The sequence below is a fragment of the Psammomys obesus genome, unplaced genomic scaffold (assembly GCF_907164565.1).
Source record: "Psammomys obesus unplaced genomic scaffold, mPsaObe1.curated_primary_1811, whole genome shotgun sequence".
Lineage (NCBI taxonomy): Eukaryota > Metazoa > Chordata > Mammalia > Rodentia > Muridae > Psammomys > Psammomys obesus.
In genome coordinates this window covers 4,005,722-4,032,024 of record NW_026596158.1, presented here as the reverse complement: position 1 = coordinate 4,032,024, position 26,303 = coordinate 4,005,722, and the positions used below count along the sequence as shown (strand labels likewise).

At 50.7% G+C, this 26,303-nt stretch overlaps 1 protein-coding gene across 1 annotated transcript in view; it reads right to left on the bottom strand.

Moving 5' to 3' along the window:
• The window catches only part of Pepd (peptidase D), a 132,259-nt gene that overhangs the window by 65,337 nt on the left and 40,619 nt on the right, over positions 1-26,303 (bottom strand). The window contains exons 7-9 of the mRNA XM_055594982.1: positions 24,930-24,974; positions 7,682-7,757; positions 5,781-5,827 (exon numbers count right to left, since the gene is read on the bottom strand). Coding sequence (XP_055450957.1) covers positions 5,781-5,827; positions 7,682-7,757; positions 24,930-24,974 — 168 coding nt within the window. The remainder of the gene's footprint in view (positions 1-5,780; positions 5,828-7,681; positions 7,758-24,929; positions 24,975-26,303) is intronic.

Here is a 26,303-nt window from a genome sequence, read left to right as displayed (position 1 = left end):
GTGTCTAAAACCAGCGTTTGGAAGGCAAGCAAAGGAGGCTCTTGAATTTCAGGTCAGGTGGTGGTGTTCTGCCTATGTGCAAAGGTCCTGTGTTTCATTTCCACAAGAAAAAAGTAAGAGGAAGGTGATGAAGTAAGAATGAGGAGGAGGGGAAGGGGGAAAGAAAATAGGGGAGGAAGAAAAGGAGAAGGAAGAGAAGGAGGAAGGTGGGGAGGAAGGAGAGGAGGAAGAAGAGAAGGAGGAAGAAGAAAAGGAACAGGAAGAGGAGGAGATCTGGAAACAGCTCCAGCTGACGGCCAGGGCAGCCAGTGCTTGCCTGCCCACAGTGAGGGGTCCACAAAGCCCATGTGCTGCAGGCTGCCTTTCCCCTGCAGCTCTGGCCACAGGGTTTCCAGTTTCTAACTCTTTAAAGACAGAAAAACCGGGCCTGCGTGCAGTGAGTATGGCTGGGGCTTTGCAACCTCAGCCCTTGGTGCGTGGGAAGCTTCCCGACTGCCCCAGCACCGCAGATCTGGGTGAACTATCCAAGTTGGAGGTGAGCTGACGGAGTCACGAGAGGTGTATGTGTATCTATGTGACGTGTGACTCAGGCGCGCTGGTGTGTGTGGCGTGTGCACGGTGTGGAAGGTGCTGGCACACAGAAGCTGTGTCTGTGTGCTGGACAGTGAGTGTGGGGGTGCAGGCATATGGGCGGTAGGCATCGCTGTGTAGTGTGTGCAGGGTGTGGCATGCATGTGATGAAGAGATGAAGGCCCTCGGGCTATGTCCCCACCCCTGCTCCCCAGATCTGGACCCAGCGGGCACCCTGAAGACAACAGACACATGACTCACTCCGTTTGGCCAAAGGGCAGGAAAAAGCAATAAGACCTTTAATTTTGAAGAGGCACAGCTGGGCAAGTTCTTCATTAACACAGGCCCAAAAGAAAACAAGAGGCTACCCCTGCGAGCTGTTGCCTGGGACAGGAACCCAGAAAACCCCAGTCCTAGTGGAGGGGGTTCCAGGCAGGGCTGAAGGTCCGCCAAGAGGGACTCCTGCACTAGGAGAGGCATGCGTGCGTGTGTATGCGTGCGTGTGTGTGTGTGTGTGTGTCTGCATGTGTGTGGGGAGGGGGTAGGAGAAAGGCCATGGGACATGGTCATACCCACAGAACCTGTCTTTCAAGTTACTCACAGTAAATCCCCCCCCCCCCCCAGTTGTCATGAGAGGGCCCCAAACAGCCCCTTCACAGCTGGGAGTGAGGGAGACAGCAATCCCAATTAAGGTCCCGGGCTGTCAACGGCATCAAGTTATTAATCTCCTGGTAGTAAATGTGAACCGGGACCTGCTTACACAGCCAATTGAGCATGCTCTAAATTAGTGTTTGCAGGTAATTGATTCAGCTGCCAGCCCCGTGCCAGCCAGCTACAAGCCAGTTACACCACTAACATTAAATAATACGAGCTGGTAAAACGGACCGCCTGATTGGGCCCGGAGTCAGATGCTGGGCGAGCCTGATTTGTCCAAACATTAACGTCTTATTGGTTTAACACAATTTACTACACCTCGATTTCAGAAAATGATTTTCATTTCCTTGCTGGCAGGCGTAGCACGGAGGAGGAGGAGGTGGCGTCTTCATGAACGACATCAGCTAGCTTACGCTTTTTTAACATGCCCTCAAGATTGTATAATAAATCTCTGATAATTAAAAAAGGCAGGGGGGTGGGAAGACAAGGCTTAGAATGTGGTCTCCAGCTGGCATCTCTGAGCGCGTAAAGCTGTTTGTCCTCCACCCCAGCTCCAGTCCTGCCTCAGAGGCTTCCTGCCCCACCCCCAGCCCACACTGTGTGGCCGGCAGGTTTGAAAGATGCCCACCATGAGTGCAGGGCACCATCGGCACACACACAAAAGACGCTCACTTCCTTTTGTCCCTGTGAGTCCACGGCCCACGTGGCACTTGAGCTGCCCTGATCCGCTGGGATAACAGTCCAGTCTGTGTTCGAAGGGCCACATCCCCTGGGCAGCCAACAACACTGCTTTAGAAGACTCTGATTTCCAGCTTAAGAGAATAATACTCAAGTCTGGTGGCATGCAGGATGCGTAGAAAATAGCTCAGATCCTTTTTTCTCTCATCCATCCATCCATCCATCCATCCATCCAAACAACCCAGACGTGTTTCCTGATACCAGCTGTTAACAGGCAGATGGGACATGATTCCTGACACGCTTCTAGGTTCTGCTGGACATAGACTGTGCCATGGTGCCAGAGAGTGACCCAGGCAGTGGCAGACAGGCCTGCCTGTGAAGAGAGAGCTTGGGACTAACAGCAGTCCAGTTCATGGCTACGATGCTCGAGGGACAGGGGAACCCGCCCTCTTGAAGCTAGGCAGAGACATTCTGAGATGTGATGATATCCGAGAGCTGCTGTCTTCTCACTATGTTCAGGGACAGACTTCGGGTCTCACCCCTGTTACCTCCACTTCTACTCTTTCCCGGGGCGTGCCCCACTCCCACTAGCCCCTTTATGCTGAGCTCAAGGGGACCCAAAGACCAGGTGCTCCGTGGCTGAGGTCCACAGACAGTCACTATTTCCCTTTAGAACAGGGGTTCTCACCCTTCCTAGTTCCTCATGTGTGGTGACCTCTAACAGCAACAAAATTATTTCACTGCTATTTCATAATTGCTATTTTGCTGCTGTTATGAATCATAACATAAATATCTGACATTCAGAATATCTGATACATGATCCACGGGGGGGGGGGGGGGGTCGTGACCCACAGGTTGAGAACCACTGCTCTAGAATCTAGACCTTCTACATGGGGCACAGGCACATGGTACACATGTGAGAAAACCGGCTGGCATCATGGCAAACCTGTCCACTTGGCACCTTCTGTACACCTGGCCGGCCAGACACGAGCCAGCGTGCTGGCTAAGCTTCAGGCTGCTCTGCCCGTAAGTCAGGGATCCTGTCAGCAAGGAAAGGGAGCCTGCAAACTCTCGCCACGCTCGACTCCAAAAGGATTCCTGACAGCCCAGCCCAATGTGCGGCCTCTGCTTGGATCTAGGCTTAAGACAGCCAAGTCCAAAAAGGTAAAAAAAAAAAAAAAAAAAGACAGTTTTACACCAAAGCAGACCAATGCAAATGATGATACTAAGAAATCACAGTCAGGGTACTGGAGGGAGGGCTCGGGGGTCAAAGCACTCACTGAGCTTCCAGAGGACCCAGGGTTAGTTCCCAGCACACACATCAGGGGGAGGTACCACTTGGAACTCCAGTCCCAGGGATCCACTGTCCTCCCAGGCACCTTCATGCACCTGGTGCTCACAGGCAGACAGACAAGACAGGCAGGCCGGCACACACGCACGCACACACTCGGGCGGACAGGATGGCTCAGCAGGTGAAAGCACTTGCCTCCACGCCTGACAACCCGAGTTTGACCCTGGGGATCACCCTATGACCTCCGTAGGCAGGCTCAGGCACGCAGTGCCCCTCCCCCACTGAGGCAACTAACTGAATCTAAGAAATCACAGTCCGTCTTTGGCAGGAGACCGAAGTTAAGCTTGCCTGATGCCCAAGCTCCTTGTACCCGCACCTCCTCCCCCAACCCGTCAAACCCACTGGAGGTTACTTGTAAGTCCCAATACAGCGTCAATAGTAGCTGTGTGGCCTGCAGGAAAACCAAGAAAAGGCCTGTGCATGTTCAGTTACTGATACAAGTTTAAAAAAAAAAAAAAAAAAAAAAGGCACCACAATTGGCAGGGGCCTGAAACCGTGCTGCGGATGCTCAGGTAGAGGAAGCTGCTTGTATTGTTTATTTGGTGAGATGGGATAATGGCAGTGATAAAAAGGGAAGAGGCTGGCCGACTGAGGCATCTCCTGAAATATTTACACGAGAAGTGACAGGATGCCTGTCTGCGCTGTTCACATACAGCAGCAAACCAAAACATAAACACAAGACTAAGCAACAATGGATGACGACCTTGGGGTTCATCATGCTAGCCGAACTCCGTTAGATTTCTGAAGAACAAAAACCTTCCATTATTCCAAAGCATTCCTTGCTACAGATTCACAGCCCACGTAGCTCTGCCTGTGACGGCAGCAGAGTCAGGGTCAGAGGCTGAGGAAAGAGTGTCTCGGGGTCCCTTCCAGAGCCAACCCCCTAGAGCACAGGGCACAGCTGGCTGGCAGGCAGAGACTGTGGGGCCCCGCACCGAGATACGCTATTCTTGCTCCGATTCCTTGGTTATTTTTATTTGAGGCATCTGCTATGGGTCACTGAGTCAACTCAGCTGGGAACAGGTTTCTGGGGCAGTGCCAGTCTGAGGGACTCATTGCTCCGCCTTCCTCCCTGCGCTAGCCCTGGAGCTCTCTTCTGATCTCAGATCCTCGAGGAGGTAGGAGGAATGCTGTACAGTCTGCAAGCAAAGACGGCGCATGTCCTTCCCCATCGCCCTTGGTGAGACAGAGCCGCAGCTCTGATAAGACTGCTGTTATGTGGCCCCTCCTGGGACGTCACAGCAGCTGAGGAAAGCCACCTTAACAATTCCGTGCCCTGCGGGGTAGGAAGAGGACTACAGACACTCAGCTCACCTTTCAGGGTTAAACTCTGAAAAGGGCTCCACATGCAAGCCCACAGCGAACAGATGTGTCATGCTGGTCACTGCTAACCCTACCTATGCGCCTCAGTGCTGCTCTTTGCGCTGATGGAGCAGGCAACGCCATGAGGGTTGGGACAGCATAATAGTCCTTTTCTGTTACTATAATAAAATAACCAAGGCAGGCTATTTTATAAAGAAAAGAGGTTTGTATAGCTCATAATTTTGGAAACTAAAAATTCCAGATCAGGCTTACTGGTTTGGTCTCTTAAGAAGCCAAAGGTCTGGGTGTCGCCAGGTTGGCTCTTTTTATAACAATCCTTTCAAGAACTACCTTAAGCCCTCTGAGTACAGGACTCCCAGTGATACTGGGCTTCTCATTAGGCCCCACCTCAAAGGTCCAAGCCCACTCATACCACACTGTGGACCCAGCTTCCAGGAAAGGAGCCCTGGAAAGACACAGCAGTAAAGAATCGGCATCCCCTGGCACAGGGCAGGCCACCAGGGGGACTTGGGGCTGTCAGCATGGGAAAAGGCAGTAACAGCCTCTGAGCACACATGAGGCCTGGTAGGAAAGGGAACCCGGGATGGGTAGGGCAAGAAGCTCCTCTCTGGGCCACCCTGTGGTCACTGCTGGGAGACCCAGGACATGCGTGGTGGGGGATCCTTGGGCTCGGGCAGGAGTAAGCCCACCCTTGGGTCCCGGAGCGGAGCTGGGCAGCCCCAGGAAGTACTCGCGCATGGCGACCTGCGAGCCTAATTGGAGCCGAAGGCGGACAGGGCTCTCCAGGGCGCTGTATGAGCCACTCCACCATCCCTCAGCCCCGTCGCAGAGCACAGCCGGCAGAATGGTGGCATTTACACATAGAAACGGGCAAGCTGTTTTGCTAGTGGCTTTTGGAGGCGCAATAGCAGCTATTTGGTAAAGTTTCCCCTACAAATTGCAGAAACAAAGTCCAAGAGTGGAATGATGGGACACTAAAGCGGCCTGGAAAGTTATCAAGGCCCATTACCATCAAACACTCTGCCAGGAGCCAGGGAGGTGGCCGCTGCCAGAGGAGCCATAAGCTCTGCCTGGGATCCCAAAGCTGCACTTAATCCCCACTCGATCTGCATGCACTCCAGCCCCTCAGCTGGTACTTGCTGGGGGAACATAAACCGCCAGGTTTTTTCACACTGTAATCTTTACCCAGAGAGACACAGCTTACCTTTCCATCTCATATTCTTTCATTCCCACTTTTACAGCCTTCATTACCTAGAGGATGGGCATTAAGCAAAGACATTTGTATTAAGCAGATAAGTAACACGGCCTTATAAATAATGTATAACACTTTTTCAAAAGCTCCTCTTTAAATGGAAAAAAAAAAAAAAGAAGGAGGGGGTGATCTGTGCACAGTGGTGCAGAAAAGTGACAAATTGGACCTTTTAACCCAAGACCCGCAGAGTTTATTTAGATCACTGTGGAGCACTTTCGTTTGGGAGCCCACAAACACTGTGCAGATGGCTGGTAAGCTAAATACGAAAGATTTGACCAAGATGTTTGGTGAGTCCTGAATATTAGGAAAGGGCTTTATTTATTTATTTACCTTTTCCTAACTTTCGGACATTAGCTAGGCACAAGAGGTTACATGGCCTTTCAGCCGTGCGTTATCCCTAACACTAGGCTGCGACGGTCCCTGAGCAGGCAGGCCATCCCAGGAACCTAGAGAGGCCTTTAAGGTCCTGGTTTCCTCATTCGCATGTGAAGCTGTTTTTGGAAAACAGGAGATGGGCGGACTTGGTAAAGCATACGCGCAATACCAGGACTTGGGAGGTGGAGGTTTCAGATCGTAACTTTGAGATGGCCTAGTCCACACAATCAGCTCAAGGCCAGCCTGGGATATACAGCAAGGCCCTGTCTTTTAAAACAAAAAGAAAGAAAAGAAGAAATGGCTCAGTGGTTGAAGAGTGCTTGCTGCTCATTCATGAGGACTGTAATTTGGATCTCAGTGATCACACTGGGCTCACAACTGTCTGTCAAAGGATCATGCCCTCTTCTGGCCTCCAAGAGCACTGCACTCAAATGCACACTACTTAAATTGACACACATGCAAACGTACACAGACAAAAACAAACCATAACCTCAATTTAAAAAATAAGAATGATAATGGCATGGTTTAAATAAGAATGGCTCCCACATGATCATAGATTTGAATGTTTGGTCACCAGCGAATAGCAATTTGAAAGGATTAGGAGGTAGGGTCTTGTTGGAGGACGGGTACCACTTGTTACAGAAGCCCATGCTAAGCCCAGAGTCCCTCTTCCTGCCTGTGGATCTGGGTGCCGAAATCTCAACCTCTCCAGCACCATGTCTGCCTGTGTGCCATGATGACAATGGACTAAACTTCTGAACTGTAAGCCAGCCCCAACTAAAGCTTTCTTTTATAAAAGTTGTCATGGTGTCTCTTCACCGCTATAGAACACTGAGACAGGAGGCCAAGGGAGCTGGAATTACAGTTACAGGTGAAAGATGTTTCTAACACGAGCTGGGGAGTCTGGGATGTCAGGAAGGAGAGCCTTGCTCTCTTGGAAGTGGGGCTATTTGGTTGGGCCGGTCCCCAAGGACTAGGATCATGACCCTCATAAAGGGGGGAATTGTAAGATGAAAAGAGGGAGCAGAGAGTTCTTGCCCTATACTCACGAAGAAAGAGAGGATTTTCCTGTGAAACTTCCTGCCTTTGACATGGTTCCTAGTGACCACAGCCTGGTCCCCAACACTTATCTTCCTCACAGTTCTCTATCCAAAGCGATGCAGTCTGGGAAGGTGTAGATGTAATATGTTCCCCCACAGACTGCTGTGCTAAACAGTTGGCTCCCAGTGGGTGGTGCTGCTTGGGAAAGGCTGTGGGAACTTTGGGGGTGAGGCCTCGCTGGAGGAAATGGGTGCTGGTGAGCTGTTTCTTGGGGGGGGGGGGCGCCATGGAGTTATGCGCACTGTGGAGTGACCCATTACTCCATGACAGACTGTGAGGCAGAAGGAATCCTCCTCCCTGAACTCACTTCTTGTCAGATGACATCAATTAGCCAGGTCATTAATGTACGTCCCGACGGGTGCTGCTGCCCAACTCACCTCTCGGTGGGCCTCGCTGGAGATCCGATTTGTGTAGCGCAAAACTTCTAGCTCCATGTCTGTCTTGAACACTCGGCTGCAGAGAGGAGAAGAGGAAAGGGCCAAGTCAGAGATCCAGCTGGGCCTGCACCTCCCCAGGGAGACCAACCATCACTCCTGGGAGCAAGTCAGCAACAGGAGGTCCTGAGCTACCTAGAAGAAAGCCTGAGTTTGGGGGAACAGAGCAGCTGTCCCTCATCCCAGCACCAGCCACAGGCATGCACCCTGAAGTGATGATGGCTGGCAGCTGCTGGGGAGCCCCAGCCTTGGGGGGCCATACACACCCTGTCTGCTTGAACCCCAGCTTCCTCATCCACAGCAGGGGAACAGAATCTACATGGCAGCTGTGTTGGGCCTTACACTGAGGGGTAGATCTGGAATCTCAGGAATCTGTCCCATTGGCTGAAGGCACCTGCGGTGGTTTGAATGAAAATGGCCCCCATAGGCCCACAGGGAGAGGCACTATTAGGTGTGGCCTTTTGGAGTAGTTGTGGCTTTGTTGGACATAGTGCATCACTGTGGGTGGGCTTCGAGGTCTCAGAAGCTCAAGCCCAGACCCAGAGGCTAACTTTCTGCCTGCTGCCTCTACTCAAGATGTAGAATTCTCAGGTCCTTCTCCAGCACCATGTCTGCCTGCACTCTGCCAAGCTCCCAGCCATGACAATAATGGAATAAACCTCTGAAACTGTAGGCCAGCCCCAATTAAATGTTTCCCTTTATAAGAGTTGCCATGGTTGTGGTGTCTCTTCACAGCACTGAAACCCTAACTAAGACAGTACCCCTGGGTCCTTCAGTACACCACCTGACTCAGGCCCTCAACCAAGACAGGGTTGAGTGGTAGGAGACCAAGGGGATAGTGGGTCCCTCTTCCCTGTGTGCAGGGAAATGTGGACACGGCTGGTCTGCAGAGAGCATGACACTGGGGAAGGCCGAGGATAGAGGGAGCGATGAAGCATGAGCAGCGGACCCTGAGGAGTCTCCTACGACTCACTTCCAGAGGTATCTGGAGGGGCACAGCTAAGCCCTGGGGACACATCAGCTGGGAGAAGCCTGCTTTCTGGTCCTTGACCCAGTCTTCTCCCTAACTGAGATTCACATAAAAGGAGTAAGCTCTCCACCCGCACCCACCGGAAATGACTACCACCAGGTTCATGGGCTTGAGCGGCACCAGGAACACTGGCCAGAGGCAGGCCAGGGAGCCACCACACCCCAGCTATGGCTCAGACACCTCACTCTTTGTCTTGCTTTCTCATCTGTGGAGATGATGGCATTGTTTGCCCTCAGTACTCACGGGTGACTGCTTCTGGGACCCCCATGATGCCCAAATCCACAACCTGCACACATCCCCCCAGACATCCTCCTGTCCTTTGAAGTGTTTCTGGAAGACTTATTGTTCACAAGGAACTGACAAGGAAATAGGGTGCTACAGGTGTACCCCACCGTGGCTTAAATCTGCAGTGTCTTTGGGGGCCCATCTTCTGATTGTGTGCTCCCCAGATTCCATACTTGTTTGGGAGATTCTGCAATTTTAAGTGGGGAGTAAATGGAGGAAACAGGTTGTGGGGATGAAACCTGGGGTGAACTTTCTGTCAGTTCTCTCTGCTTCCTGCCCGCTGCCCGGCCAGGGAGGGAACAGCCCTCCTCTGTCACATGCTCCTGCATCCATGACGCTCTGTCCAAGAGCACAGGGCCAGGCATCTGTGCATGAAATTGTGACCCAGAACAAACCCTTCTCTCTCCCCTCAGTGGCTCTGAGCGGTATTTCTGTCACACCAGATACAGAGTGACTGATGTAAGTTCAGACGCAGCCACCACGGGACTCACCACAGAGCACAAGAACTATGAGTGCAATGGATGACATGCACAAAACCAGTGCTGAGGCAGGACTGAGGGTCAGGGGATAGCAGAGGCTAGACCTGGCTAGCCCCACAAACTTCCTTTAGGTAGTTTTAGCATGGTGCTCAGTGCTTGGTAGATCCAAGTACTGAGTTTTAGAATGTTCTGGATTTTTTTTTTACTCATCATAGCTCACTGAACCCATGGAAATCAGGGATGACTGCATATCCAAACACTGGAATTTACAGAAAGCCCACCCACAAGGCTGGACACACCTCAGAAAATAGACATAGCCTCCTTTCTTAAATTGCCTTTTGCTTATGTAGGGCCTATGAATGGCAACAGATATTGGTTACTTTGCCCTAACTCACCTCCTCAGGCACCACAACACTCATTTCCCAACAGCTCAGAGAACTGGTAGCCAAGCAGGCCTCTCCCGGAGTCTCAGTGACCCTTTACTTCATTTGGGGATGTTGCTGGTGGGCCCAGCTGAGGCCTGCATGTGTCTGCAGCCCAGCTCAGGCCTGCATCTTCACCACTGGCCCCCTCAGTACACTTCCTGATCATTTACCTCAGAGTTCAGTTTCCCAGGGAACAGGGCCTGAAAAGGCATCTTCATTCCCATTTTTTCAAACTGAGACTTAGCCAAAACAGTATCAAAGGCTGCATGGCCCACTGTCCTTCAATGGCTCCCTTGTCATTACCAGACTCTATACCTAAACTACTCATCAAACACAGGGGGGGGGGGGGGGGACGAGTGGTCACCACTCAAAAGCTCAGGAGTGAGAGAAATAGTTCCAGGCATCATCCACAGCAAAAACAGACAATAAACCGATATAACAAGATACAATTAAGACTTATTTTCTTTTTAATTTTCAGGAGTAGCCTTATGGTGGCACATGCTTCTAGTCCCAGCACTCGGGAGGTAGAGGCAGGCAGATCTCTGTATGTCTGAGGCCAGCCTGTTCTACAAAGTGAGTTCCAGAACAGCCAGGGCTACACAGAGACTCCCTGTCTCAAAACCAAACCAAACCAAACCATACAACATGAGGATGTCTGTGTGTGAGTTTGTGAACATAAGGGGCATTGCCGATGGAGACCAGGGAGGGTGTTGAGCCCACCTGGCTAGAGTTACGGGTGGTTGGGAGCCACCGTGTGAGTGCTGTGATCTCAGGTCCTCTGCACAAGTAGTGTGGATTCTTAACCACGGAGCCATCTCTAAGAAGCAGCATAATGAAAAGGCAGGGTGGCCAGCAAGTCAAGGAAATAAACTGTAAAACTCAGTGCTCAAAGGATGCAGCTTTGAGAACATCCACCAGAAGAACTGGCTGGGCTCATTTCCACACAGACACTCAAGACACTTATGAATGCTCAATGATGTGGTAAAGGAGAAACGCAGCTGCCTCTCAATAAGAGAAGAGAAGGCAGGTAAAACTCTGGATTAAACACAGGTGCACAGAGGCTACAGCTGTAAGAGACACACATCCCACGCTTACAATGCCAGTAGGCCTGACTTCCAGGCCACAGGCGACATGACTACGAAGGGGCACAGAAAATGCCACCCACATGAGTCCAGAAGCCAGAAGCTCTGTAGCATAGCGGCCACCCTTCTCAGAGGCCATGGCTGTCATCTGGGCCTTAACTGTCCCCACAGAGGCCAAATTTTGAAGCCCCAGTCACCAGCCTGCAGGGAAGAACCAGCCTGGGGTAGAACCTTTACCAGGTGGGCAGAGCTGGAAGAAGGCAGGTCAGAAGCCATGGACCAAGGCCTCCGAAAATGTGAGCCAAAATAAACCTTTCCTCCTTTACACGAGTATCTTGGGGATTTTGTCATAGTGGCAGAAAGCTGACTAACAATCATGGGTAAGAAAATGTGACTTCATCCAGGGAAGATAGGAGGACAACTGGGGAAATTCCTGTTTATACTTCTTTTTTTAACTAAAAAAAAAAAGGGAGGCTTCCTCATTAACATTTTTACAGATTTATTTGTGTGTGTGTGTGTGTGTGTGTGTGTGTGTGTGTGTGTGTGTGTATGCCTAAGCATGTGTGCCACGTGCCTTTGGAGGCCTGAAGACCGTACTGGATCTCCTGGAACTGGAGTCATAGACGCTGGTAAGATGGTTGATATGGTGCCAGGAACTAAGCCCCCTCTCTGCAAGAACACAGTCTAAGCGTTTCTATTGCTGTGACAGAACACGGTGACCAGAAGCAGCTGGGGGAAGAAGGATAGCTTATGGTCCAGCATCCAGGGAATTCAGGGCAGGGACCTGCAGGCAGGAGCCGATGCGGAGGCCGTGGAGGGGGCTGCTTCCTGGCTTGCTCCCCATGGCCTGCTCGGTCTGCTTGCTTACAGAACCCAGGGCCACCAGCTCGGGGATGGTACCGCCCACAGTGAACTGGGTCTTCCCTCACCAATCCCCAATTAAAAAAAAGTACTGCATGCTTGACCACAGGCCACAGATTTGATGGGGGCATTTTCTTGGTGGAGGCCCCCTCTTCTAACATGACTCTGACCAGTGTCAAGTTGACAAAAAACTAGCCAGGACAAGCAGCTGGTACCCCTCACTGCTCGGCTCTCTCTCCAGCCCCTCACACTGACCTGTTTTACACCGACACACAAACTGTACATATTTACGAGTATGGAGAAGGATTTCAATAGGTTTAATGATCCTGGCAGGATAATTAGTAAATCTATCACCTCAGGCATACATTTTTTTTGACCTTTTTATTTTATTTTGAAAGAGTTTTACTATGTAGACTAGGCTGGCCTTGAAGTCATCATGTAGTCCAGGCTGGCCTTGAACTTGTAACCCCCCCTGGCTCTGCTTGTAGAGTGCTGGGGTCACAGGTGTGTATAACCTACATGTGGCTATGTATCATTTCTTTATATTAAAAACATTCAAAACTCCTCCCCAGGAGCTATTTGCAAATATTCAGTCAATTGTTGGCAATCGTGTCTATCCGCTTCGTCCTTGCATGCGTTAAGCACCTCTCTCTCTCCACACACTCTTCCCACGCTCCAGCTATATTTTCTAACATTTAAAAGTATACAAATGCTGCTTTTACCCTAACAACAGGGTTTTTACTTTTCAAAAAGGTGGACCAAAGGGGAATAAATAAAAATATAGAGTAATTCTTCTTCTGTGCAGTTCTGGGGACGGGGCCAGGGCCTTATGGGTACTGGGCAAAGGCTCTACTGCAGAGCCACATGCAGGCCCTAGAGGTCTGCAGCTGGTGGTTATGCAAGGGAGGAAAATCTGCCTGCCTGGCTCCTAGAGGCCTGCCCTTGCAGAGGCTGGATGGGATGTTAGGACAAGGAGTGGCCACTGGGGACAGCCTACGCTCTTCGTGGCCCACAGCCACACAACCATGTGACATCTGTGCAAACCCAGTTTTATGGTTTTGTTCGTTTTTTTACTTTTGTTGTTATTTTTACCGTTTACAGTTACCATCTCAGCCCAAACATGCAAGATTTAGTGCTCAATAAAGCACGGAGGAAACAGTAAGAACCCTGACCACATAAACATGAAGGGAATCGGAGGATAGCCACGTGGGCTGTGAGGAGGGCCTCCTGCTGCCCCGGTGTGTGAGGGGAAGGAAGGTGGTGTGCAGAGCAGGTCACAGAGACGGCCTTTGTGTGGCAAGTAGGCAGAGGGAACCCAGGGGAGAGCCAAAAGAGCCAAAACAGTGCTGTGAGGGATGACAGGCCGGACGGCTGCTGGATTCTGATCTACGGCCCCTGTGCTATTCTGCACTGAGGGGCCTTTTCTCTCAATAACTTATTAGCACATATGAATTATATAAAATAATGGGCTTTGTTCTGACATTTTTGTACTTCATTTTTTTTATAGTAGTACAGGCAAGCCTTAAAGTCATGACTCTGGCTGACTCAGCCTCCTAGGTGATGGGATCAAAGGCATGTCTGTCCTGCCTAATTTCACCTACACTTGTGTGTAATGTGCTTTGTCATGCTGACCTTCCCACTGTCCTATCCTGCACTCCTGCTAGGTCACCTCCTCTGCCCAAATGGAGAGGAGGTGACCTAGCAGGAGTGCAGGATGCATGTGTGGACACACATGCATGCATGCACCCCCCCCACACCCTACCCCACCCTTCCACATCATCCCTCACCCCCCCCACACACACTTTTCATCTAAATTCTACACATGAGGGCCATGTGTGGTGTGGTATTTCCCTTTGGAACCTGGCTTATTTCTCTTAACATGATGATCTCTAGTTCCATCAGTTTTCCCGAACATGACACCATTCCGTTCTTTGTGGCTGAATCAAGCTCATTAGTGTACGAACATCACATTTTCTTTTTCAGCTGTTGGTGGGCTGATTCTGTATCACGGCTGTACATGCGTGTGCAGGTGTGTCTGTAGCACTTTGATTCCTTTTGATAAACACCAGGGGTGGTAAGGTGGATTATATGACCTCTATGTGAGGTTTTCAGGGACCTCCATTCTGATTTTCATATTGGCTCTACAAGTTTACATTCCCACCAACGGAGACAGGCTCTAGAGTGGCAGAAAAAGTACCTGACAGGGGATTACCATCCAGAATGTTCTTTAAAAAATAAATCGATTTCAAAAACAAAGACACTGTCGTCAGAACAAAACAACAGCTTACAGACTGGGAAAGGATCTTCACCAACCCTATATCTGAAAGAAGGATAATATCCAGAATATATAAAGAACTCAAGAAGTTAAACAGCAACAAATCAAGTAAACCAATTAAAAAGTGGGGGTACAGAGCTAAACAGAGAATTTTCAATAGAGGAATCTCAAATGGCAGAGAAACACTTAAAGAAATGCTCAACGTCCTTAGTCATCAGGGAAATGCAAATCAAAATGACCCTGAGATTTCACCTTACACCCATCAGAATGGCCAAGATAAAAAACTCAAGTGACAGTACATGCTGGAGAGGATGTGGAGAAAGGGGAACCCTCCTCCATTGCTGATGGGAATGTAAACTTGTACAACCACTTTGGAAATCAATCAGGCACTTTCTCAGACAATTAGGAATAGTGCTACCTCAAGATCTAGCTATACCACTACTAGGCATACATCCAAAAGATGCTCAAGTATACAACAAGGACATTTGCTCAACCATGTTTGCAGCAACTTTATTAATAATAGCCAGAATCTGGAAACAACCCAGATGTTCCTCAACTGAGGATTGGATACAGAAATTGTGGTACATTTACACAATGGAACACTACTCAGCAATTAAAAACAAGGAAATCGTGAAATTTACAGGCAAATGATGGGAACTAGAAGAGATCATCCTGGGTAAGCTATCCCAGAAGCAGAAAGACACACATGGTATATACTCACTTATAAGTGGATATTAGACATATGATATAGGATAATCACATTAAAATCTGTACACCTAAAGAAGCTAAGCAAGAAGGAGGACCCTGGGTAAGATGCTCAATCCTCATTCAGAAAGGCAAATGGGATAGACATCAGAAGAGGGTGAAAACAAGAAACAAGACAGCAGCCTACTACAGAGGGCCTCTGAAAGACTCTACTCAGCAGGGTATTAAAGACTCATAGCCAAACTTTGGGCAGAGTGCAGGGAATCTTATGAAAGAAGGGAGAGACAGAAAGACGTGGAGGGGTCTGGAACTCCACAAGAACAGAACCAAAAGATCTGGGCCCAGGGGTCTTTTCTGAGACCGATGCTCCAACTGGGGACCATTCATGGAGATAACTTAGAACCCCTACACAATGTAGCCCAGCTCAGTGTCCAAGTGGGTTCCCTAGTAAGGGGAACAGGGGCTGTCTCCGACATGAACTCAGTGGCTGGCTCTTTGATCACTTCCCCCTAAAAGGGGAGCAGCCTTACCAGTCCACAGAGGAAAACAATGCAGACAGTTCTGATGAGATCTGATAGGCTAGGGTCAGATGGAAGGGGAGGAGGACCTCTCTTACCAGTGGACTGGGAAGGGGCATGGGAGGAGATGAAGAGGGTAAAAATGAGAGGGGATGAGGGGACTACAGCTGAGATACAAAGTGAATAAATTGTAATACATTAAAAAGTTTATTTAAAAAAATCAATTTATTGGTTGGACAGATGGGCCAATCAATAAATAGGCAAATGCATAGAATAGGCAGTTCTGAAAAGGAGGCATACAAAATGGTCAATATGCATGAGAGAAAAAAACCTTCATCAGCCTTCACATCAGGGCAATGCGGTTAGATTCCCTCACTCCGTCGGAATGGCTATCTACCAAGAAAGCTAGCCGAGTTTTCTAACAAGATACACATGCTGCTTGGGTAGCACTCTCTCTTTAACAGGGGACGGACACAGTAAATGCGCATTCACCTTGATAGTGAGCATGTGCCAGCCTGACGGTCCCAGCGCTGGTGGGAAGTTAAGAATGTCCCTCTCCAACCCTGGAGATTCAGGGGAGAGAAAAAGGCAATTGTAATGTGGGAAAAGGAAGGCTGCCATGGAGAGAGTCTGGATGCTGCAGGAGGTGATGATGGGATGGATCCAGACTCCTTCCAGTGGACCCAGCAAGGAGGCCTCCAACAGCAAGACCTGCAGGGCAGAGGGCAGCCTGGGCGGAGGAGACTGGAGAACAGGCCAAGGATCAGTTCTCTGCACATTCCTCTTACTAGCCAGTTCAGCTCCTCTACAAGAGGCTAAGCAGCTCACCACACTCCTGATGACCACCATCCCCGCTAAAAAAGCAGCAACCTGGAAGTTTCCAGGTCATCCAGGCTGGAGCGGCCGGTCAGCCCTCCAGTCAGCACCTGGGCTCTGCTGCCCATGGACCTTGCCTGCTGGTGCTGCCCAGAACAGAGAGCAAAAGGAAGGAAAGGATGGCTGGGAGCGGGATGACCTCTGAGTGCTGTGGACGCAGTCATTTCTTAGGCTCCATCAGAAGCAGCCATGTCTCTGTGATGCCATACGCTGGGCAGCTAGACATGGTTACTGTGCTTTACAGGCAGTACAGCCTTCCTTCAGGGTGAGGTAGGTAGACCAACCACAGCCCAGGAGACTGGCTGCACTGCTTGTCAGAGGGGCCTGATTCCACAGCAGGGTTCCGGCAGCAGTCCCCCCAGGGGAACGGAATGCTTGATGGTATTCCCCAGAAGGGGCGGGTCACGAGACACAGCTGGGGCTGAGAAGCAGCTCCAGCTCACAGCGGAGGTGCACATCTACCCACAGGATGCCCTTGTGACCACTGCATCTCATTCCTCACTGCCACCCTCCACGGACTGCGGGCATCTCTTGACGCAGTGATGGCCAGAGTGATGGCACAGGTGAGTCAGGCATGGGTGTGCCACCTCTGGCCCTTGGCCCCTCTCCGGGGCTTGCACTGCTCCAGCCAGTATATCATGCTCCCTCAGCCTGCGTCTGCCCACCCACAGGGCCCCACCTTGTTTGCTGCAGAGTGCAGGAGAAAGCACACGACCCAGCAGCTGGCATGGACGCTGCCAGCCACTTGATCACTGCATGGGCCCCATCCCTTGGGAGAGCATTCAAGAGGCACAAACTCGCCTTCTTCCTCCTCCTATAATCCTCCCCCCCCCCCCCCCACAGAGTCCCCTCTCAGCAGATGAACAACTGAACAGGGGCAGGCCGCTCTGCCTGTCCTTCCACAATTCCCGGCTTTTGTATCTGGGGACACATCCTCTCATCCTTTCTCCTGCAGTTGGCTCTCTGCCCCACCTGCCACCTTCTTCACCCGCTTTGTTTTTGTTTTTTGAGGCAAGATCTTACTCTATAGTTCAAGGTAGCCTCAAATTTACCACGTAGCCCAGGCTAGCTTTGAGCTCTTGACCTCCCTGCCTTAGCAGGAGTTTGGGGCTTATGGGAATAAGTGCCACGCCAGCTACCCACATCCCCCTCTCGATGCAGCTTTAGGGCCCCTGTAACTGGGCCTCCTTGTGGGAAGCCTGCCCTCATCCCCTCACTTGCAGCCAAGCTCCTCAAAAGCAGCTTCTTCATTCACCATAAACGTGCCCTCCTTCTCTGCCTTCTGCCTGTCCTGCCCCCTCACCTTCTGCCAACCTTCCTCTCGCCTGCTCCTGGAACCCAGAGCTCACCACTACGTGCACCCTCCTGCCTTCCTTCCCCCTCTGCTTTGCCTTTAGACCTGCCCCTGGCCTCTGGATGGGATCTCCTGTTGAAGTTCCCTAGGATCGAGGCCTCAGCATGCAAGAAGTCCCACTGTGTTCTGGTCTCTCAAACCCTTCTGCTGCTGAAGGCTAACGCCTGGTATCTAGCATGCTAGACATCTCCCTCCAGTCCACTGATAGCCTACATCTAACCCATGGCCCCAGGCTGCCCCTTACCTGCAGAACTTCCCCAGACCCTCCGTTTCTCCATCCCCACCCCTGCCTACTCCACACTCACGAGGGGTCATGGTGAGGCAGGCCAGGTCCCTGACTTCCTCTTGCTCTAGATGAGGGCAGACACACGACCCTGACTGCTCCCTCACACGACCTGCATGCTGCCTCTCCCGAAGCCTCCTCCCTCCTGTCTGGAACCTGTCCTTTCACCTGGCTCGGCGGGCCCCAGATCCCAGGAAATAGCTTCTTCAAGGTTGCTGAGGGCTCCCCTACCCCGCCCTAATCCAAGACCCTTCTCTGTCCCAGACAGTAGAGGGATCCTCCCAGAAGGAATGCACTGAAAATCTCTTTCAGAAGACTGAGTGAATCTGAAGAGCTGTGACCCACAGGGATGGACATCTGTGGCCCAGAGTAGAGCCGAGGAACTTGGTGCTCACCACCACTGTCGGAGCAGAACAATCAGACAGTGCACAGGCTGGAGACCTCACTTCAGAAAAATAAAAAATAAAAATAAAAAGGCATGGTAACATACAGCTGTTAATCCCAGGATTGAAGAGGCTGGGCAGGAGCATGAGTTTGGGGCTAGCCTAGGCTAGCCCTAGTGAGATCCTGTGGGGGAAGGGTCAGAGATCACTACCTTCCTAGTCCTAACCAGGTACCTCTTCAGTTCCAGTCAGAGCAGCGGGGTCCACCAGGACTGCTGTCCTGTCAGGCCAGCAGTGCAGCCTCCTGGAAACTGCTGCTGGAGCACAGAGAAGAGGCCCAGGCTAGAAACATCCCCCCACTCCAGAGCCTTACTCCCATCTGGGAAGTAAGCCTTACATTCATCCTTGGAAGAGGCCCCGGCTACAATCCCTTGTCACTCACACGCCCCACCACACTTATCCCTTATCGAACCCCTGGTCACCGTTACTCCCTCCCACACTCATCCCTGGCTCCTCCCTGCAATGGAGTACCATCCATGGAGGAAGAAAGAAGACCAGACCCCACACAATCCTCTCCCAGAGACCATGCTCATGCGCAGCTCGTGGGGCTGGAAGCTCATTAGACTTTTAGCTACTTTCTTTTTAAGTCTCATTAAACAGAAATCTAGCTGGAGTAGTGAACTACCCTATTCTAATCCCAGCATTTGGAAGACTGGGGCAGGAAGATGGAATCTGAGGGCAGCCTGAGCCTCCTAGAGACAGTCTGTTTCAAAAAACTGACAAAACCAAAACCAAACAGGCAAAACGAGAACTAAGGCAAATTATCCTGGAAAGGCAGTACTTAGAGGCCTAGTTGGCCCTCCCAACTTAATCTAAGCTTAAGAAAATATCTGCATATACTAATTTATCAATTACACAGCCCTTTGGTGTGTTAGCCCTGTGGGTTTTCCCAGGGGCCAGGCAGAGGGCCTGTCTTACTTGGTTGGCTAATTCCAAAACACAGCTATTGCATATACAACTTTTAGGCTGCATGGTTCCCTGTCTTCTATGGATTACTGAGCCTGACGGATGGATTCTCAACTGTCGCAGGAGGCATGAGATGGCTACTGAAAATATAAAATCCACCCACCAAGTCTGATATCACCACAAGAGGTCAAAGCTGCCTCCTTTGAATTCACCAAGGAGCAGGGCTCAGGCTAGGACAACACAGCCCCTTTTGAGGCTGGGGCAGAAGGCGGCTTGAGTTCTCAGACAGGAAAAGAGGGTGATGTGTGCTCGGCCTTGGGGTAATGGCTCTGAGGGTCATCATACCCAGGGAGCTGCTCAAACAGATAGGCCGGAACAAACCAGGTCCTGCCAGCACATACAGGTGAGCACTCAGGGGATGAAGAGCGGAGGATCTGAGGGAGATTCTGAGTTTCAAGCCAGCCTGGGCACTGCAAAATCCCACTGGTTGGATATGAAGCTCAGTAGTAGAGTAGCTGACAACAACAAAGCCCCCCCACCCCAACAAAGGCACCAACATGTACGTGGGAAGATGAGAATCACAGGCCTCACCCTCGAACCAGAAACTGGAGTCTCCTGCTCTAGGCCTGAAATGACGAAAACTATACTAGGCAGAGATTTATTTGTGCAATCTTTTTTTTTTCTCCTTAAATATTCACAGGTCACAAAACTGCCTCTAGGTATTAAACCCAGGATTAAGACATCAATTAACCGAGGTCTGAATGCAGCACTGATTAAAATAGTAGCAAGACAGGATGAAGTATTTCCCAGATCTGTCTCTAAGCATCAAGGTGCCAGCCTGCTGAATAAAATCCATTTTAAAGGGCCAGGAATTCCATCTCTCCCAAAGATGAATGCGCAGGGATGGTTCTGTGGGAGCCAGGTGGGCAGGAGCTCAATACCAAAGGGCTCCTCAGGCTCCACACTGGAGCCTGAGATAAAAAAGGAGAAAATCACCAGTAACAGGAGGGACACAAAAGGGGCTGGCTAGAGTTACATATCCTTGCGAGGCTCCTCCAGCAAGTCTTCTCAAATAAACTAGAGCCAAGCTCAGCCCCTAGAGGGGTTGGGGGGACAGGGGGGTGTGGGGGAAAGTCCTCTACACAGACCAGGGCCTGACTGTGCATGTCACGGTGCAGACAGAAAAAGTACTCGGGGTTTTGCTAAAACAGTACAGACTCCTTACTTGAGCACCTCAGACTCAGAGCTCCAGGAAACTTGGCGTCTCTGCTCTCGTTCTGGGTCTGGGTCAGATTCCTATTCAAGGCCACACATTGTGAATGACTGAAGGAATGTTTGTCTAAAATCTGATTGTCTGAAATGAAACTTGACCTATTTTATTCCTCTTCAAGGCTGCGGGCATAAAAAGTAACTAAGATACTCAGCCTCTAGAGAGCAGGAGCCTTGAGTTTCCAGTGTGGGCTATGTTATATAGTGAAACCCAGTCTCAAAAACAAAATAAAAACTAGTTAAGGATGGTACTGTGAGCTAGACAACATCCTACTCAGACCCCCTGTGCTGGCTGGTTTTTGTCAATTCGACACAAACCTACACATACTTGGGTAGAGGGGATTTTAATTGAGAAAACGCCTCTGTAAGACTGGTTTGTAAGCAAGTGTGTGAGGTATTGTTTCGACTGCTGATACGGAAGGGCCCAGCCCACTGTGGGTGATAGGGTCCGAAGGTAGGTAGTCCTGGGGTCCATGAGAAAGCAAACTGAGCAACCCACGGGGAGCAAGGCAGTAAACAGCATTCTTCCATGGTCTCCGCTTCCTTCACTGATGAACAGTGACCTAGAAGTATGACCAAATAAACCCTTTCCTCCCCAAGTTACTTTTGGTCATGGTGTTTTATCGCAGCAGTAGACACCCTCAAAAGACAGGTCAATGTCTCCAACTATTGTTCTGAACCTGCAGTCACAGCAGAGGCCCACCGACAGATCACCTGACTGGGGGAAATGGCCTCAAAGACTGAAGAACCAGAGAAAGGAAGTGTCTCCTCTCCCCTGAACAGGAGCAAGCTTCTCATAAGAACTAGATGGTCCCCTCAAGTGCTAGGACTTCTCTGGACTCTCCTGCCAGAACCAGAACTGACACCAGCACCAGCCAGACCACAAGCTAACCCAGACTGTTTAGCTTACAGGTTTCTCAGTCCTGCCTTCCCTAAAACTCAAGCGATGCCCTCCAGTGGCTCACACTCCTGTTCTTCATCTTCCAGTACAACCACGGTGGCCACTCCCCTTTCCACTTGATTTCTGAGGTTAGTAACCAGACCTGATTTGTTGGATCAGATTCCTGGTACAGGACTCTGGGCACAGTGCCACTCCCCCATCCTGTCTCCCACCTCCTGGGACTCAGGAACCCAGTTCTCACTCTGCCTTGGGAATCTCTGGCCACGGTGTGAAGGGCCCCTGAAGGGTGCCAGGACTACTCAGCAGGAGACAGGCGACGGTCCTACTGCAGTCTACCAAGAATCTAGGTCATCCTCTGCACACATTTTAAAATTTGGGACGTGTTACCCAAGATGGTGGGTCTGATGCACCTCTGTCCTGAAGCCCTCTATAGTTTACCTGTGCAGGCCGCAGGCAGAGGAGAAAAAGTAGCTACCTTATCCACAGCCCACATCTTAATGCATGCAGACCACTTTCAGTCCATGTAATTCACAGTTCTAAAACTAGTGTCTGACTCACAATCTCACTTAAAATCTAAGGAGAACCACAGAAGCCATGGATACACTCACTCTTGTGTGATCTGGGCTCCTGGCATGGAGCTCTGAGACGGGATGAAGGCATCTTCTTTTACTTCCTACCCTGCCTCCAGATCAATTTCATCCTCTACAAAACAGCAAAGCAGAGACCCCGCCTGAATTATGGCAGTGACATGCCTGCTCTTAGTACGTTTCAACTTTTGACCTATACGTTCTAGCCGCAATACTGAGCACAAGGAAAGAAATGTGCAGTTATGATCTTGTGTTTGTGGGGAAAGTACAATTATGGAGGAATTTACAGGAAATAAAAAAAAGTGCCGCTTGAGAGGATGGAAAACAATAAAACAGTCACACAAAGAAAATGAATGCCACCCAAAACAAAAAAAAAAAAAAAACCAAGAAAATCTGAGAGTACCAGCTCCCCGTGCTGGGAGAGGCTGTTCTCTGCCTCCCAATCAGACAGAAAAGCCCCACATGCCAACCTGGGCCTGGGGCACTGTGTAGATACCTAGGAAGCTTTCCTACAGCCCCTGCTCTCTGGGCCTGCTGCACTAGACCCCAGACCCAGTCCAAGGATTGCAGTCAGCTGGCTTTCCAGAGGGCCTAGGAGTGAGCTGGGGAGGCTGGCCCTCGAGCAGGCTCTGAACTCCAGCGTGTTCTGCTGAGCTACCAGAGGCTGTGTAAGACTGTGGAGCCAACAGCCTGGCTCTTCCTTGGGTGAGTCACTAACTCTGTGCCTCAGTTTCCGTATCTGTAGCATGGGGCTAGCTAGAGCAGTTGCCTCATATACACTAAAACAACCTCTTTAAACAGTGTGGCATGCCAGTGTTTACCAGCACAGGCCTTACATGGGGAGTCTCCGCAGAGGCCAGTGTCCTTAAGGCGTGCCAGCCTTTGACTCCTGTCTCATTCGATCACTGCACCAGCCACCTGCTTTGAAGATGAGGAAACAGAGGCTGGCACATCCTTCCATTTTCATCATTGGGTCTCAGCACAGCTATTTCACAGCTAAAGCAACAGACACAGAATGGTTCGATGCTTTTGGAAGGGACACATGCTGGGGCTACTCTGCACACTGGCGGGAGGCTCTTCCCTAGACAGATCCCTCCACAGGTTGAGAGGAAGAGGGCAGCCGCCAGGGCATTCAAGACCTGGGAAGCAGGTACCTACAATTCCAGCATTTGGGATGCAAAGGCAGGAACATCCAGTTTGAGACCAGCCTGAATTATGTAGTAATCTTCCCCATCCCCCTCTACACACACACACACACACACACACACACACACACACACACACACACACACACGTAAGCAAGACCCAGGAACTCCCCAAAATCTACCCAAAATGTACTCCCCAAATGCTACTTTAACATCACTGAAAAGACCACCTGCTTTGGGAGATAAAGGACCCGCCGCTGTCACAGCCAGAGCCCCTCCTTGGGTTCTGGCAAAAAGGGCAGTAATTGTGGCTATGATGGATCTGCCAAGATCAACTGTATCACTGCAGAGACTGGGCCCTGTGCTATTAAAACACACCCCCGAGGCGGCAAGGACAATGTGACATTTCTGAAATTGTTCTACTACCATCAAATGCCAAATAAGTCCTTTTTGCTGCTCGCTTTAATAAAGCTGAGAGGTATTCTTATAAACGCAGACTCCACCTTGGAGCCTTGCAAATGTCACTGGAATTAAAGTGAGCTTGCTCTAAAGTGACGAACTAATGGCTCATCCCTCAGGGAGATGCTGGAGCTCACAAACCAGCTGTGGTCTCCAGCACACTCCCCACCGTAATGACCTCAGGGGAAAGTCACGGCGAGGCAGATGGCGGACACAGGCCAATGGCGAGTACTCGGGACTCATTCTGCTGAATGAGATGCAGAGACAGATGTCAGCTACTTGACACATGCAAGAAGAGGTCTCATGAGCCTGAGAGACACAGTCTCCATCCTCATGGAGTGTGTGGCTGTAACGGGCGCTGGGCCACGGTCACTGTCAACACACCCAGCAGCTTTGGGTCTCTACCCATCTCTCGTGGGCACTTGCCTCAGACTCAACACACGGAGATAAATCTCAGACATGTTACTCTCAGACATGTCACCCTGCTGTCTCCGTGGCCACCTGGCTCTTACAGGAGTCCCCTCAGGGCCAACTGCTTCCCACTCCTGCCTTTAGCCGAGTCTCCAGTTGGAGGTTAAAATGGCTTTTGGAAATACCAACTGATCCATACCGTCCTAAGTCCTTCAAAAGTTTCCTGTGCCTTCTTTTCCTCTCAGGACAAAGCCGAAAACCTTCGGCAACAACATCCCTCAGTCCACTCAGGGCCCACTTCCCTGGCTTCGAAGAGCCACCGAGACCATTGCCCTTTTCCCTGATGTCCTTGAACAAGGGGTTCCTTAGCCCTCGGTTCCTGAACCCCCAACTCCTCGTGCACCAACTTCACCTCCGTTGCATTTAGGACACGGTAGTCCCACATTTTAGGGCTCCCAAGTCAGATGTCCTAAGTAGGATGAACCCCCCCCCCCCCCCCCCCCCCCCCCCCGTGCAGAGCCTGGATCTGCAGTGAGAGGTCTTCGCCACTCTCCAAGGCATGCTGCGCTGCCACAAGCTCCGTCTCGCCTCGCTCCCAATTTCACAGTAAGTACGGCCAGTCATCGAAGAAAGCCTGCAGCTGTGTGGCCCGGGAAGAGACGTGACGGCACCCGGACACCACCCCCGGCCTGAGAAGGTCACCCCAAAGCCATCTGACGGGCTGGCTGTGCTGCTTGTAAGAGCTGCCTGCGGAAGAGCCCAGCCTTGAAGAGCGTGGGTCACAGGGTAGTGCATGGCAGGACCGGTTCTCTAGGCAGGCTGGTTGTGGGAACTGTCCTCATTCTCCAGGAATTGAGCACAACAATTAGCAGAGGTAGTCGCAAGCCATGTACTCACCACTCCACGATCTCTGGGTGAAGAATCGTGTTGTTGACATTGAACCTGTAGAGAGGAAATACACCAGTGGCATCAGTTGGATGGCCTATCATATCCCAGAGAGAAAAACCTCATTCAACACAAACACACCACGACTAAAAGAGGCCCCCACCTCTTAGCTTCCTGGCTCCCTGGACCAGAGATAGGGGCTGCACACCTCATGCAGGCCTGGAGGCCTGGGCTGCCAGCTCTAAGCGTGGTCAGTAGGAGAGCAATCATTTTGACTATAAAACACCCTTCCTTCCTCACTAGGCAGACTCTTTATCAAGCTCACTAACACACGCACAATGGGAGTACCAGAAGGGAAGGGGCAGAAAGACTTTTTGGAGGGAAGAGACTGAAATTTTCAGTAATTCAAAGAAAACCATAAATCCTTTTTAAAAAAACAAATTCATCTCATTGCGTGGCTATCTTGCCTGCATGTACATCGCTGCCCTATATGCATGGCTGGTGGCCTGCAGAGGCCAGAAGAGAGTGCTGGATTCCCTGGGACTGAAGTCAGAGACAGCTGGGAGCCACCATATGGGCTGGGAACAGTACCTGGTCCTCTAGAGAAGCAGTCAGTGCTCTTTGCCACTGAGCATTTCTCCAGACCCTTAAAGCTCAACAGTCTCTAAGGAGCACAAATCTCAAGACATTACCATTGGCCAAACTGCCTAGCAACAGTGTTGGTGGGCCTGAACTCACGGTGGAAGGACTCGGGTCTTCCCAGTTTTCTGACTGGATGTGATGAGGAGCATCTACATCTGAATGGCTCAACGCCCAGGTTCTAACCTCACAAAAGGCTGCTCGGGATATAGCACAGTCAATCAAGGAGCCTCCGCATCTTGTAAGCATCATGAGAAAGTTCACACATAGGGGATGTTCCCGGTGTGTTCTGATCAGCGGCAGTTCTGAATCAGTAACTATGCCAACCAGAAGGCCCTGGGTTAACAGCCACAAGACTGATAGAAACAAAAACTTGAGAACAAAGAATTCCAGCAAATATATGCTCCAAAAAATGAAAGAAAGGGGTCTTACTGTGACCTGTGACCCTGACTATATGAGGCTCCACTGGATTCATCAAGTGTGAATGCAGCTCAGTTCCTATATCAGGACGGGTAAGGCCTGTGTGAGCCTGACTGTCTAGGACACAGGCCTCAGCCTGATGGAAACCGGTGCCAGAAAACCTGAGTCACAGGCAGTCTCTGTAGACCTGCAGCCCACGGCAATTGGTGAGATCTGAGATGACCCATATTGCTGCCTCTCCTACCCAAAGAATGCCACTAACAACTCTGTCCACAGCCACTGCATCACCGGCAAGAAGCTCCCCAAGTCAGGGTGTGCTCAGGGCTT